The 15,923-nt window shown below is 44.2% G+C and overlaps 1 protein-coding gene across 2 annotated transcripts in view; it reads right to left on the bottom strand.

Moving 5' to 3' along the window:
• The window catches only part of CNST (consortin, connexin sorting protein), an 81,212-nt gene that overhangs the window by 22,294 nt on the left and 42,995 nt on the right, over positions 1-15,923 (bottom strand). For both annotated transcript variants that reach the window (XM_059677610.1, XM_059677611.1), the window contains exons 3-8: positions 12,125-12,333; positions 4,551-4,581; positions 2,202-2,288; positions 1,633-1,747; positions 461-482; positions 206-302 (exon numbers count right to left, since the gene is read on the bottom strand). In XM_059677610.1, coding sequence (XP_059533593.1) covers positions 206-302; positions 461-482; positions 1,633-1,747; positions 2,202-2,288; positions 4,551-4,581; positions 12,125-12,333 — 561 coding nt within the window. The remainder of the gene's footprint in view (positions 1-205; positions 303-460; positions 483-1,632; positions 1,748-2,201; positions 2,289-4,550; positions 4,582-12,124; positions 12,334-15,923) is intronic.

Below are 15,923 nucleotides of genomic sequence, written 5' to 3'. Positions count from 1 at the left end.
TGTGCAGGAAGCAGCTGATCAATGTTTCTCTCTCATCGATGTTTCTAACTCTTTATCCCTCTCCCTTCCTCTCTGTAAAAAATCAATAAAATACATTTTTTAAAAAAGTCAACACAGCATTTCAGATGTAACAGCAATTCGGACACAGCACCTGTAAAACACTGTTAGGGGCAGTGGCTCTGGGTCCTCTCCCTTCAACACATACCCGGCTCCTCGGCTGCAGCTCCGGTTCCCTGGGGACCCTCCGACACCGCTGACTGCGCAAAGCTCTCCCCCCCCAGGGCCGTCTCCGCAGCTGCTGTCTACAGTGAAACACAGAACAAGACAAAAAGACACAGTTGGGGAAACGATCGCAGTAACATGGAAAGGTGAAAGACACTTATTTCCTACAAGAGTTCATACTATAGACGCATGACACAACATTTCCCCTCTAAATACTTCCAAAGAAACAATCCCTTACCTTAGATTTGGATAAAAGAGGACTGTAGGGAAAGAAGAGAGAAAAGAAAGAGTTAAACAAAAATGACAGCGGTAATATGCTTCCAAACAAATGTCACTGAAATGCTGTAAAAAAGTTACAGCTCCTCAGGGTTCTGACATTAGCACCGAACATTCCCACTGCGGACAGCAGCGCTGGCTCTCACGGCGCAGAGGCGGTGACAGCGTGCTCATCTCCTCCAAGACTAATTACTACCAAAGCCTCCCAAATAAACTACAAATGCTGAGATGCAGGAAAAAAACTAGTTCCATGCGAAGGACAGGGAAAGTGTCTGTACTGAATATTTCGAAACAAATCTCTGATTTGCTTTTAAAAATTCCATTAATTTAAAACTCTGGGAAGTTGAAAGGTAACATATTTAACAGGCTAAGAGATTAGGTTATAGTGCAAAATCCCATAATATTTGGTTTCAAAGGTTCAAAATGACCAACACAAGGAAACTGTCACCATGAGAGCTGAATAAGTTATTACTTCCGAATCTAGACTCATTCTGCACCAGTTTAATCATGTCCATGCCCCTCAGCTTTTGAATTCTAAGTCTTACAATACGAATTAAAAACATATGTAAATACTTTATTATTACTGTAATTTAGCTTTAAAGATCCAATTCTTCGATAAAAATCAAGCAATTAAAAATTATCTGGTAAATGTAATTTCACTTCTGCATTATTTTGGTTAAATATTGTATTGTATTTGTTTCCATTAACAGACTACTCTCTAAAAAATATGTTTTTTACTATAATTTACAAATATTGGCCAACAGTCCTAATACACAATTTTTCCATCTGAATTGCCTAATCTCTTAACCAATAAGAGATAAAAAGTAGAAGTTGTATTTAAAAATTTCTAGTTAAGAAAAGGGGAACACATGTAATACTTTCAACAATAAAAATTTCTAATTAAAAAGTACTTTGAACCTCCGTAAAGTTGACCTTTCACTGAGCTTGGTGTAAGAAACAGATAAAAGCTGAGAAAGAAACCTAATCATTTTATTTTACCCAGTTTAATTTCTCCAGTTGAAAGCATTAACAAAACAAATACAGAAATGGATCTTGTATTCAAATATTCAATGCTACAATGGTTCTTCAATATTCTAATCCAAGCTCATTCTAACCAAACACTGAAATACTTACTCTTGATGTGTTTCACAAAATTTGGTAAGCCGTTCAAAATCTTCACCATTAAACCCCTTTTCTGAATTCCTTGGAGACGTGGCTGCACGTGGCTGTACAGTTTTCCATTTTGTTTCTAATTTTAAAATATTTGTTAGTCACTGACTATTACAAATCATATTTAGGAGGGAAAATAATTAACTGGCACACTTATAAAGATCAGCATGCAAAATGGTCTTCTCCAAAAACCCATAAGTTAATATCGTTAGAAACAGCTAAGTGATTACTTCTCAATGTAAGTCAATACTATCTCGGAGACTAAATGAGCCAGTAGGACATACAAAGAGATCAGAAGAAATGCAAACAGTGGCAGGAGTTCCCTGCGTGGCACTGATATGAAGAACAAAATACAAAGAGAGATTTTCTCACAATGACATTGCTTGTGGTGAAAATGCTACTTTCTCTGCAAAAGCAACGTGATGTAGAAACATTTCTTTCCTGATTTACAAAACCCAGTCAAACGCGTTAACTTCTTAGATAGCAACTTGTTAAACTGCTGATAATTCCACGTTCTGCTAGTCTGTACTCACCCCATTGTTCTTGAATAGCAGAAAGATTGGCAAGCAATCGTTCATGATATAGTCGTTCAAGCTGAATGAATTTCATTGCTTTCTCATCTGAAGAGAAAACTTGAGGAAAATAGAAATCCAGGCTATTTACATTTAGCCACATAGTTGAAGAATAATGTCCTATATAAAGTGTGAAACTTGAAGCTTATCAAAAAAATAAGAGGACTCTAAATATTTTTTAGTTTAAACATAAGTAAGGTTTCTTGGTTTTGAAGTGGGTACATTTTAATGCAGCATATTATGCAATAGCTATGTGGGCTCCATTCTATCGGCCAACAGTAGAAACTAAAAGAAAATTTTAATGCTCAGGAATGCCTGTTTGCTAATCTATCGCTAGCCGTCAATTAAATGTAATTTAATTGGAAACGGGACTCCCACGGAATCCTGGAATCTGTTTCCCTCTTTCCTCTCCTTAAATTACTTTCTGTCGAGCAACTGCTACCCTCTCGCCTGTCAACCTGTTTCTGATTTCCCTTGACTTCTCACTGAATGCTTTTCTCTCACAAAACCAAAGGGTTACCTGCCTAAGCGAGGACAGAGCCAAACATAGGAATCTTCCGTAAAAATTTAACTAACCTGCCACATTAATTTTCATAATTATGTGAAATTCAGCAGATTTTCTGATACACTTCTGCCATCTCCATCTGCATCACACAGTTAGCATCACATGAGGTCGTGGTGAGCTGCCCAACTGTCTGCCTTCCTTTGGGCCATGTCCTAGATGCCGAGCCAGGAGGAAGGACGAGGAACGCTCACTGTCTAGTTTTGTGTCCTTCTCAAGATCACGCAGAGGTCTGCTTCGTATTTGTAGCCTTAAAACTATGCCAGGGGTCATAAACTAGGCCAGGGAGAAGCTGGGACAAGTCCGTCAGCTTTCCTCTGCCCATGACTTACAGTCTACGGATTTTTTTACTTAACTCAGTGGTTCTCAACCTTCTGGCCCTTTAAATACAGTTCCTCATGTTGTGACCCAACCATAATATTATTTTTGTTGCAACTTCATAACTGTCATGTTGCTACTGTTATGAATCATCATGTGAATATCTGATATGCAGGATGGTCTTAGGTGACCCCTGTGAAAGAGTCGTTCGACCGCCAAAGGGGTCGCGACCCACAGGTTGAGAACCGCTGCCTTAACTGAACATAATCTGAAAAATTTGCTGAAATACAGGTTCATGGGTCTGATCGCCAGTTCTGATTCTAAGGCCCATGAACTTGCATTTCTAAGAAACTCCCAGAGATGTTGATGCCGGTCAACCCTGCACTACACCATACTCAACTCTAGTTAAAAAAACAAGTGTTCTAGCTTCATTTCCGTCACAAGTGGATTTTCTACGGACTCTGTGATAAACTGTGACTGTCTGACAGTGTTACCAGCTGGCTTGGTAGAGTTCAGGGGCAACTGCCTATCCCTCAATCTGCTCAGAGGTGTGGTGGAAGTCAACCAGGTTAGGAGGGAAAACTGCACGAATGGGGAAAACAGATGTTTCTGATACAGCCTTTCCAGAGAGTACATACTGGGCCATCCCTCAAAAAGAAGAGTGGTTTTTAAAAAGGGGAATTGGAAAACTGAGGGAAGAATCTTTCCCATATAACATTTAACATACAATCTCACTTGACAATGTTTATTCTGTTTATTATGAATGAAAAATGAAATCTTTCCTTTGCAGATGTGTGTGTGACAGTTGCGAGATCTACTATGTGCAATATGCTTGCCAGGCTCTATTATATAAATACTAGTTGACTTGTAACTCTGCTTAATTCAAAAGGAAGAAAATCCAATGGATTTTTAAATTATATTTTTCAGCAATGTGCTTCTCCTCCTCCCCCTACCCCCCCACCCCCCCAAAACACACAAATACTTAGATTCTGGTAAAATTAGAACTGCCTGGCCGGTGTGATTGAGCGCTGGCCTATGAACCAGGAGGTCACGGTTCGATTCCCAGTCAGGGCACATGCCCAGGTTGCAGGCTCGATCACCAGTGTGAGGCATGTAGGAGGCAGCTGATTAAGGATTCTCTCTCATCCTTGATGTTTCTTTATCTCTTTCTCCTTCCTCTCTGAAATTAATAAAAAATATACTTAAAAAAATTAGGGCTCATTTACTGAGTTAGTCCTAGAGAATTTTCTGGAGTGACAGAGAGTCCCCACAGCTTGCTTTATGAGGTGATTACATGGGTGCATGCAACTATTAAAGCTTATTAAAAATAACATATCTATACATTTTCTTGTATGTAAAACTCAAGTTTTTAAAATGTACAGTTTTCTAAAAGTTCTATGAATTCCTTCCTGTAATTAAGAAAAGGATACAGTCCTCCTCCTGGAAATAGGACTCTGCTATCTGTTAAAAATAAAAAACAAGACATTAAGTTAATATTCGGATGAAATGACAAATTTGGAAGAAATCACAACCTTGAAACGCTGAAAGCCTTTAATAATATCAAACTAAGAGAACTATTTAGCTACATTTACCAGTTCAGGAGAAATCTGACTGCAGGCACAGAACACACTGCTGAAGTCACTTATATCAAGCAAAGCAAACAGGACATTCTTTGGTCTTTATACAAACTCATTCTTTCTATTCTATTTCCAGCCAAAACAAACTTCACTGATTCATTAGAGTTTACAAGTAAGAACTCTAAAGAATGAGGAAAATACTTCAGAGGCTTAAAAAGATATGACATGCGTAAAAGAATGACTTTGTTTACTGTCAATTAAAAAGTTGACATATGTCACATCACATGAGACCTCACAACCCCATTTCTTTCATTTCTGCTTCACAAACCACCTCAGGGGACACTCACGTTTGTTGTTCTGATTACAGAAAAGGCGGCCACGAGCTCGGAGTTGAGCAATGAGGCCTGGAAGCTACACACAGTGCTGCACAGTGTAAAGGGCACTGGATGGAGTGTCCAGAGCGCCAGGGTCTGGTCCCCGGTGAGGCCTGTCAGTTACCATATTAATTCTAAGGCACCTTTAAATTTAAACAGTCTTGGATTCTAAAAACTTAAATCTTTTATTTAGACCTTTATTTATAAACAGAACCATAAAACAATATTTTTTGAGAAATACCTGCCTAAACTGTTGTTGTATTTGGGATGTTTCCTATAAGCACTTTACACTTTTAACACAATGTCTCATTGCAGCTGCACCTCCATGCTCCAGGTAGCTGCCAAGGTCAACAGCAATAGGCTAGCTGTCAAGCCTATAAACCAACAGTGAAAAGGAGTGGTTTCTCCAGATCCCACAGTGGAAACACGGTGCTTTTAAAGGAAAATATTTACCTAACTTAAAATGTATTCTATACACATAACCCTCTCCCATGAGCAATAGAGAGTCATCTTTCTGTGAATATTTAGTTCAACCTGAAGTTTGATTCCATACTTATTTTCTACTCTTAGGACTTTACAAAGGAACAATTGATTTCCAAGATCCTGCATGTCTTTGATCAGCTCATTGTACTAATAGTATGCTATCACAGTGCTAGTTTGAACCATATCAAATTGTCAATATTCAACCATTTTTTTGCCTTCAAATGAGAATTCCATATACTGCAACCAAACGTTTAATAATCGGCTGCAGAGTGTTGGGGAGAGCCCTGATTGCCAGTGTTTGCTCATTTTTGTGATGTCAATCCTGCCATCATGGCCGACTTCAAGCTGCCAACATGACGGATGTCACTGCATACGGTTCTCATGAGCTGGCGTGTTAGCAGGTCCCGCACACCCTGCGTTACACCCAATAGAGATCAGTGACCACATTTCATCCACAAACTCCCAGTGAAAAATCTATGGCACGGCACAGATTTCCCCGTCATTCGTGACATGGGACATGGTTGCCCATCAGGACTGCTGTCTGCTCTTCAGAGCGACTCTCCTGGCCTTTGTGCACTTGTGCATCACTGGCATAGTTGTGTATAAATCGCTCTTGCTTAAGTATTGATGGAGCCCATACCTATCCTGACCCACATTTCCTGGCACTAGAGAAACATAGATTTCAGTTAGCTTTCAGGTTTCTGGCAGTTCCAATACCACAAAAGCAACCATGAAGACAGACTCATGAAAACCCATGCCTCTAAAGCAAGAGGTCTTTCCGGGTGAAAGGACAGCTTGAAAAACAAATACACAGGGTGCTTCCCCTCTGAAAGCCTAACCTGCCGAGCCCAGCAGGGCAAGAGAAGGTGTGATTTTTCTCTGAGGTCCCATGTGTCTAAATCGGGGAGAACGTGGGGATCAGAGGTGAATAACGTGACTGCACTGTAGTCAGTCCAGCTCTGCCATTACCAGCTGTGACCTTGGATATGTCATTTCATGTCTCAAATCTATGCTAATAATAGAGGAATAGGCAAATTGTCCAGGACACCATCACAGTAACAGTAATGACTGAACAGCAGGCTGTTGTGGGGCGGCCAGGCCGGCAGGGGGGTTAGTGAGGGACGACCAAGCGACTGAACAGCAGGCTGCGTGGGGCGACCAGGGTGGCGGGGGCAGTTGGGAGCGACCAGGCCGGCAGGGGGGCAGTTGGGGGTGACCACGCCGGAAGGGGGGCAGTGAGGGGTGACCAGGCTGGCACGGGGGGCAGTGAGGTGTGACCAGGCTGGCAGGGGAGGGCAGTTGGGGGCGACCAGGCCAGCAGGGGGGGCAGTAAGGGGCAACCAGGCCGGCTGGGGGGAGCAGTTGGGGGTGACCAGGCCGGCATGGGGGGCAATTAGGGGCGATCAGGCTGGCAGGCAGAGGCATTTAGGGGTGACCAGGCTGGCAGTGGGGGCAGTTAGGGACAATCAGGCAGGCAGGCAGGTGAGCAGTTAGGAGCCAGTGGTTCCGGATTGTGAGAGGGACGTCCGACTGCCAGTTTAGGCCCAATCATTGGGCTTAAACTGGCAGTCGGACATCCCTCGAGGGGTCCTGGATTGGAAAGGATGCAGGCTGGGCTGAGGAGACCCCCCCCATCTGCACACATTTCGTGCATTGGGCTTCTAGTATGACAATAATATCTACAACTCTATGAGACAGAGCTGCTGTAGGATTGCAAGTGCGTACTTAGCACAGTGCCTAGCACATACCAGCAAGTGCTGAAAGTGGTGTTTGAATGTGAGTCTGAACCAGGAGTGCAAGCTGCAGAGTAGAATCAGGTGAAGAGGGACGTTGAAAGTCACTTGGGGAGGGTAGAAGTTGTAAGGTGTTCTGGTTCTGGCTTCTACCTGCCAGGACAACAAGGAGGGACCTAGGAAGGTGTAGCTCTCGGCCAGAGCCTCACAGAGGGGCTTCAGGGTCCCAGGGAGGCACTTCCTGCCTGAGTCCGATGCTTTTCAGTAAAAGCTCACTGGACGGAGACCACAGCAGTGGTGTCCTTCCTCTCACTCCCGGGCTCAGACTTCAGTCACACCTTAAAGCTAACCGCAGTCATGTTCACTAAGTCGGTGTATGAAACATTACTCTTACCCCAGAACCAGAATTTTCAAATGGAGTCTGTTACGAGTCCCAAGAGTTAAAAGTAATGTCTAAAGTAACTGCAGTCATATTTCCAATGGCCTTTAGGGATATGCCACATGGTAGCACTTTAAAAATAATAACCATCCCCAAGTTAACTCTCCCTCTTTAATCCCCAATTTCTATTAATGGAACGTACCGTTCCTCCAAACTGCACATCTTAGAGTTGCCTCGGACTCCTCTCTCACGCCTTCTTGCTGTCTGCACCAAGCCCTAGTGATTCTTCCTTTGCAAGATTTCAAAGTCATCCCTCTCTGTTTCTACTGTCACTGCCTTAACCTAGATGCTCTTCTCACCTTATGTTAAATTACAAATGTCACCCTTTAGTTCTTATTTTTATCAAAATTATGACTGTACATGGTTCCAGGAGTTAATAGCTCTCGAAGGTGTGTTAAGAAAGCCCCACCTTCTTGCTCTATATTCCTTTCTTCCTTCAGGGGCAAGCACTTAGATTTCTTTTACCTGTTTTTTTTTCTTCTTATTTTTTTTTAACTTCTATGTCTCTAAACATTATGCTTATTTTGCTGTTTCATAATTTTTCAGTTTTAGTAGAAGGCGAATATTGACTCTTGATTCTCCTCTACCTCAATCCCACAAACACATATACTATTTTCTCATACATATTCAGCAACCCATGTTGTTATATTGTAGCAATGGGTAGACAAATACTTAATGCTTACCTTTTATGGGCCAAACTATTATTATTTCTCCTTTCCTAAAAACTTACTTTTTCCTGGAGCTACTTTTTTCTTACCTTTCCTTTTGTCTGGGCATAGTTTTCCATGCACTTCTCACTTGAATAACCCCAAATACTCTACTAAGAGCCTAAATCTTCTTTCAGTATATTCAGACACATCAAGTATTCCAAAACAGGAAAATAGTATAAAAGTCTCTCCACACAGGACTGACTAATTACCCTCTCCTTCTTGGTAGATATTAGGATTGAACTTGGATGAACTTCAGGGTTCATCTTAGAATCTCTGTTCACTGGAGATTCCCTCCACCTCACTCCTGGGAAGGAGTGAATGAGAAGGAGAGTTTTAGGAATGAAGGTCGAAGAGGAAGTAGCCTGATCATGAAGGGCCTTGCGGGCCATGGTTAGAATTCTGGCTTCCACTCTACATGAGAAGCGAGGACTGGAGGGCTCTGAGCAGAGGGGTAACATGATCTGACTTACATTTCATCTGGATCACAGTGACTGCTGTACGGAGGGAAAAAACTAAATGGAAGTAAGCAGAGAGGTCTCCTCAGTGAGGCGTTTACTGCAAGAATACGATGAGATTCGACAGTGTCTTGTACTGAGATGGTAGCAATGAAGGAGGCACGAGGAGATCAGATTCTGGACATATTTTGAAGTAGATCTGCAGGACTTGCTGACCGGGTTTGGATGTGGGGAAAAGTGCTTCCATGGAAAATATGTGGGGGGAGAGGGCAAAAATTTGGTAAAATGTCAACAGCTGGTGAGTCCAGGCGAAAGGCACAGGGCGAGGTGCTGGGAATGACTGAAATGAATAACGTCACCTCGTCTCGCCCCGACTTGTGCCTCCCTTGGGAGGGAGGAGGACGTTTTGTCTTCTTGGGCTGCGGACCGTCGGCTGCTTCTGCTGCCCTGATGGCTCAATGGCTGCATCTTCAGCATGGCTTTGCTGATCCCGGCCTCATTTCTAACAGCAATTTTTGAATCCATGACAGTGAGAATAGAGTGATGCTTAATATTTATTTGACTTTTACTGTGTTCCAAGCACTACATTAAGTGCTTTTACATGCATTATCTCACTTGCTCCACAATTTCCCAGAAGGAACTAAAGGCACTTAGCATGTCAGAGGCAGAGCCAAAGCCCGTACTTCTCAAGCCCACTGTACGTGCCCAGCTCCTTTGCCGGGAGAGACGAGGCTGAGATACTGCAGAAGCGTAACCTACAGGGTTCAGCTCGCTGGTATGTTCCTGGGAACGAGGGCAGAATTTTCCTTTGAGATATTAAAAATTAAATAATCTTCAGGCCTGATCATGATCATTACCATCTTCCTGCCGAAAATGTGATTTTCGACTAGATCTGCTTCGGCTGTAGGATCGCCTGCCAATTGCTAAGTGCATTTTTCTCTCCTTTAATGTAACAGCACCCCAGTGACATAAACTCCTTGAAAAGATCTGACCACATTTGTTATTTCCACCTACTCCAAACGTCCTTTCCCCTCTTTTTTTTTTTATTGAAACTCTTCAGAAGAGTTCAAAGAATAGGAAAATCAACAGCCATGTATCTTTCACCTAGATTCGTTGATTGTTGGCATTTTGCCAAATTTGCTTTCTCTCTTACGTATCTTTTTTTCCAATGGAAAAATCTTGAGTAAGTTGCTGGCATTATTCAAAGCAATTCCTAAATACATCACTCCAAAATACTTGCATGCGGTTTCCCAAGAACAAGGACACTCTCCTCCCTAACTTATAGTTATACTGTCAACCTCAAGAAATGAGATGTGATTAAACAATGTAACTTAATAAATAGCCCAGATTCAAATTTCATCCAAGTTGTTACAAAAACAGATGCAATGAATGGAATAGACCAATTCCAGCCCAGAATGATAAGAAACTTGCTTTGTAAAGGAGCCTGCGTTCCCTCTTGCAAACAGCTGATGCTAATCCTTACCCCCCTATGTTGTTTGGAGGATGAAGTAACAACAAGTGTGACGACCTTCTGCAAAGTCTCTACTGTACAAATACAAAGAAGGCTGAAAGATGAGAAAGCTGCTTCTCAACTAGGACACGCTAGAAGGTTTCAAATATGTTTTTTATGGATTTTTAGAGAGGAAGGGAGAGTGATAGAGAGATAGAATATCAATGAGAGAGGAACATCATTGATCGGCTGCCTCCCATATGCCCCACACTGGAGACCGTGCCCACAATCTGGCCTTGTGCCCTGATAGGGAATCGAACCCATGACCTCTTGGTTCCTGGGTTGACACTCAACCATTGAGCTACACTGACCAGACAAGTCTGAAGGTTTTAGAATCAAAAAGCAGCACCCATTTTCTCAAAGGCATTCTTCAGGTTCACAAAGGAGGCAATATAAATTTATAAGAATACTAGTGGCCCGGTGCATGGAATTCATGCACATTAAAAGGGAAGAGACCCAGACCTGGCCGGATGCAGCATCAAGTCCCTGGCTGGTGCCAGGCAGGGACACAGCGTCAAGTCCACGCCCACCCATGTGTGCCTTGCCGAGCATGCAGCCCTGCCCACCTGCACCTGCTTCACACGCAGCCTCCTGCTGATCGGTCGTTACAGCGTGGCGGAGTCATGACCATTAGCATATTAGCTCTTTATTATATAGGATACATTTTCCTGCCTTGGGGCAAAAGCTATTTTATATTTTACTTTTTAAAAGTCAAAAATTACTTACTACTCATTGCAAAAGTTAAAATGCAACAGAAGTAAATGAAGAAAAAGGCCAAGCTTTTTCCATTCCCCTGTACCAGTTATTTTCATTTTAAGGGAAAATAAAACATAGCTCATAAATATGTTATTTTTTTTTTTCTGAATTAGCTTTTGTGTAAGAAAGAAAGCTCCCTTATCACTGTCCTAAAGGCCTCCGGATCTCCAGGCTCTCCATCTCCTAATTTACCCTCCCATCATCAGAAGAGCTATATTTCTAAAATTCAAATTTGATTCTGGCACTCCCCTAATTATACACCCCCAGTCCCTAAAAGCCTCAGTGCCACCAGCCACCCAATTTCATTTCCCATCTCTTTTCCATGTTAATCTCCAGCGATATACCCCACTGTGACCTCTCTTCCTGCACCCCCTCACTTTGTTCTCCCAAAGTGCCTACATCAAGCATGTCAAACTCACGGCCCACGGCCGCATGCCTCGTTTATTTGGCCTGTGTTAGCCTTTGAGTTTGACATGCTTGGCCTACATATCCTGCACGTCTGTAATATCTACGGGACAAAATTAACCACACATTTTAGGCTTAAACACCTGTCTACGCCAACACTGAATTCGGATGTCCACAATTATTTACCCACACAGCTGCTTCTCCTCTTCCACAGGGGCTCTCTTAAGGCTACACCTGTAGCTAACCTTGCTTCCCTCGTCCCTGGCATTGTTTTTGGCACCTATCTGGTGCTCACTAAGTGCTTGCTACATGGACTCTAATTTGCGAACACTTCATCCCCTAAGTAAAAGAAGCTAGCGGTTATTGGAACTATTGACTGAGTATCCATGTCCACTCAGTGGCCACTATTAAGTAATATTAAATTTCCCACCAGCCACGTGCCCAGGTCCCTTCTCGTGGGCTCACCGAGGACAGGTGGGGTGGAGTCAACTACAGGACTGGATTCGGGTCATGGCTGACAGTGGCCCCAGGATTTTAGGAAGAGGAAGGGTTTAACCAGTACCTGATGGAGGCAAAGGGGAAGTGCTCTCGAGTCCAACTGCTCCACCTCACCGCGGATCAGTGAGAACAGAGACTGCAAAGCCAGTGTCGGGGCTTCTGGTTGGTCGTTAGCATTGCCTTCGGCTGACTCTTCCTCACCAACAGCACATGGTGCGTCTGCACTCAGCACATCTTCTTGCATTAACGGTATGGAATCCCCCGAGGAAAGTCCTGGAAGAAGTAAACAAAGTCCTATGTTAGGATAAGTTCCCACCATGGCGGGGCACCCTGAAACAATGATGCCTGCTCACGATACAATTTTCAAATAAGACTAAATACGTGAAAACCCCCAGAAAACACAGTTACTGGCCTGATTTAGATTGTGCCGACATGTGACTGCTTCTATTAGCACACACATAAACCATTTTTGCAGAATTATAACTAAAAGTATTAATAAGAATAGATCTAAATAGAAGTGTGAAGGTTTATGCAGGTTGAAACCTGACCGAAAACTTGATTCTCCCAAAGAAAGAAATGGAATAACTGTATGTAATTTGAAGTCCTCGCCTGCCCAAAATAAAACAGAACTGAACGGAAGATAAATGTGTTTATGATGTGAAACTGCTGGCTGAAGGGTTAAGCTTCCCTCCTCAAACTCTGGCCTGGTAACTTTGGAACTACTTCTGGATCCCCGAAGAGCAGTACCAATTCAGATGCCAGAGCGAATGGCCACAGAAACATTTTTCCTAGTAAAAAAGTTAAGTAATACAAACTTCTAAAAATAAAAAAGTCACAAATAAATTAAATGCTTGGCCCACAGCTCCTGAAATGATGCACAAAATTTTAAAAACTTAATCATTATACATTATAATGTCAACCATCACTAAATTCTCAGTATCAGTTCCAATTTTCATATTCAAATTGATAGACTATCTGACTGTCCAGACCATCAGCTGGTCGGCCTCATACAGGATCTTTCCCAGCAGTTTAGTGCGTTCACCACGACTGAGGATGCAATCCCCAGCCCTCCAGATGGTGTCCAGAGCCCTGTCTTCTACTGCCTTCTATTTTTTGTTGTTGTTAATCTTCACCGGAGGATATTTTTCCACTGATTTTCTGAGAGAGAGGAAGTGAGAGGGAGAGACAGAGAGAGAAACATGGATGTGAGAGAGACCTATCGGTTGTTTGCCTCCCTTATGTGCCCCAATCAGGGCCAGGGATCCAGCCTGCAACCAAGGTCTGTGTCCTTGACCAGAATCGAATCTGGGACCCTTCAGTCCACAGGCCGAGGCTCTATCTACTGAGCCAAATCGGCTAGGATTTCTACTGCCTTCTAAATAAACCCACTGTCTGACCAGACCGATCAATTCTTCATCTCCCTAATAAGGCACTTAGAGCACTTAGAGATGCCAACAGTTGGAACATTTTCCTCTCATCCACGCCTACTTATGTTCTCCCCTAACAAAATCGATGTATTGCCCTATAGCAGGAGCCTGAAGTAAACGTATTTTCTTCTGAGTCCTCTATCCGGCTGCATTATAGTAACTGGTGTCCGGCCTCATCTTTAGTGGGTCACAACTCCTGCAGCACAGGATTAGTTTATGTACCACATTATACCCCTTGTATCCAGCAGTGGCTCAGCACTAAAATTCCAGTAATGTGCTTTTGAAAAAACAAAATTATCCGTAGTGATTTCTTATATTGTTGTAACTTCTCTTTTATAAAGTTTATGTCACTGGCTTCTGGAAGTACAGGTGCAGTGATGGCCTGCCATTCTGCAGGGACAGTTTTCATGAAAACATGAGTGATTTGTCTGTGTGCTAATTTTTAAACCACATGGTTGTTACTAGCTTTCCACAGAAAACTACAAAGATATTAAGAGAAGTACTGTTTTATTTCCCTCTTCCCTTGCCATACAACTTTGTTTAAAATATTTAATCTCATAGAGACTGAAATAAGGTTAGCCTGCCATATTCTACACTTCTCTTGATTTAGTTCTTCCCATAGTTATCAAATACTACTTCATGTTTCTTCTTTGAAAAAAATGTTGAAATTTTATAATACTCATATTCAGTAAAATGGAGTTAAAGACAGAATTTTCCAAGTTTTAAAAAAAGGCACAGAATTTATGAGTACCTTATCTCAAGGAGGTAAAAAAAAAAAGGGTTCTGAATAATGGAAATGGATTATCTCAGTTATTTAGATAGTATCCTATCCAATAAAAGAGTAATATGCAAATTAACCATCACTCCCTCACACCGTCACAAAGATGGCAGCGGCCACGGGGAGCGAGCAGGAGGCTTGGGTTGTTGCCCTGGAGATGGAGGAAGCCAAGCTTCCTGCCTGCCCTGGCTGGCCCTGAGCTCTGCTCAAGGCTACAAAGTTTCAATTATAGACAGTGAATAAACCCCAGACACCTGCTTCCAGCCCGCGGGCATGGCCAGCCTGGGCCATCATCCCCTCACCCAGGCTGGCCAGGCACCCCAGCGGGACCCCCACCCTGATCTGGGATACCCTTCAGGGCAAACCAGCCAGCCCCCACCTGTGCACCAGGCCTCTATCCTATATAATAAAAGGGTAATATGCAAATTGACCCTAACAGCAGAACGACTGGGAATCACTGGTCACTATGACATACACTGACCACCAGGGGGCAGACGCTCAATGCAGGAGCTGCCCCCTGGTGGTCAGTGCACTCCCACAGGGGGAGATCTGCTCAGCCACAAGCCAGGCTGCCAGCTGCCAGCACAGCGGTTTGTGGTGGGAGCCCCTCCCGCCTCCTCAGCAGTGCTAAGAATGTCTGACTGCAGCTTAGACCTGATCCCCGCTGGCAAGTGGACATCCCCCGAGGGCTCCTGGGCTGCCAGAGGGATGTCTGACTGCCAGCTTAGGCCCAATTCCCCCAGGGAGCGGGCCTAAGCCAGCAGGTGGACATCCCCCGAAGGGTCCCAGACTGCCAGAGGGCACAGGCTGGACTGAGGGACCCCCCCGAGTGCACAAATTTTTGTGCTCTGGGCCTCTATCAACACTAATAAAAGAGAAAAATGGTAATTGGCGTACGAGCTACCCTTTTCATTGGCTAATCAGGGCTATATGCAAATTAACTGCCAACTAAGATTGGCAGTTAACTGCCAACAAGATGGCGGTTAATTTGCATATGTAGGCACAATGCAGGGAGGCGAAAGGGAAAGCAGGAAGAAGCCCCCTGCCACTGACAGTGATCGGAAACCCAAGGGGGAGCTAAGAGCCATGATCGGAGAATCAGGCGCCTTTGCCGCCCTGGCCAGTGATAGCAGGAAGTAGGGGTGGAGCCAGCGATGGGAGCTGGGCACGGTCAAAGCTGGCAGTCCCAGGAGCTAGGGGTCCCTTGCCTGGGCCTAAAGCAAAGCCCACGATCGCGGGGCCGCTGCAGCTGTGGGTCCCCGCTGCCCGGGCTGGACGTCTCAGCCAGAGGCGTCCTGCAGGGGCAGGGGCGGAGCCCGCACGATCGCGGCGCCCCCCGCTGCCACTGCAGGTCCCTGCTGCCCGGGCCGGACGCCTAGGCCAGAGGCGTTAGGCTGGGCAGGGGCGGAGCCTGCAACCAGAGGCCTCAGGCCTGGTCAAGGGGCCGATCCGGTGATTGGTGATCGGAGGGTGATGAGGGTCAACTCCTCTGGCCGAGGCATCAGGCCTGGGTGGGGGGTGGAGCCGGGGATTGGTGGGATATGATGGTCCCCTTGTCCAGGCCTGAAGCCTGGGTCAGAGGCGTCAGGCTTGGGCGGGGGGTGGAGCAAGTGATCAGAGGGAGATGGGGGTCCCCTGCCCAGGCATGATTCCTGGGC

This window comes from Myotis daubentonii, chromosome 20, assembly GCF_963259705.1.
Source record: "Myotis daubentonii chromosome 20, mMyoDau2.1, whole genome shotgun sequence".
Lineage (NCBI taxonomy): Eukaryota > Metazoa > Chordata > Mammalia > Chiroptera > Vespertilionidae > Myotis > Myotis daubentonii.
This window is presented reverse-complemented; position numbering and strand designations above follow the sequence as displayed.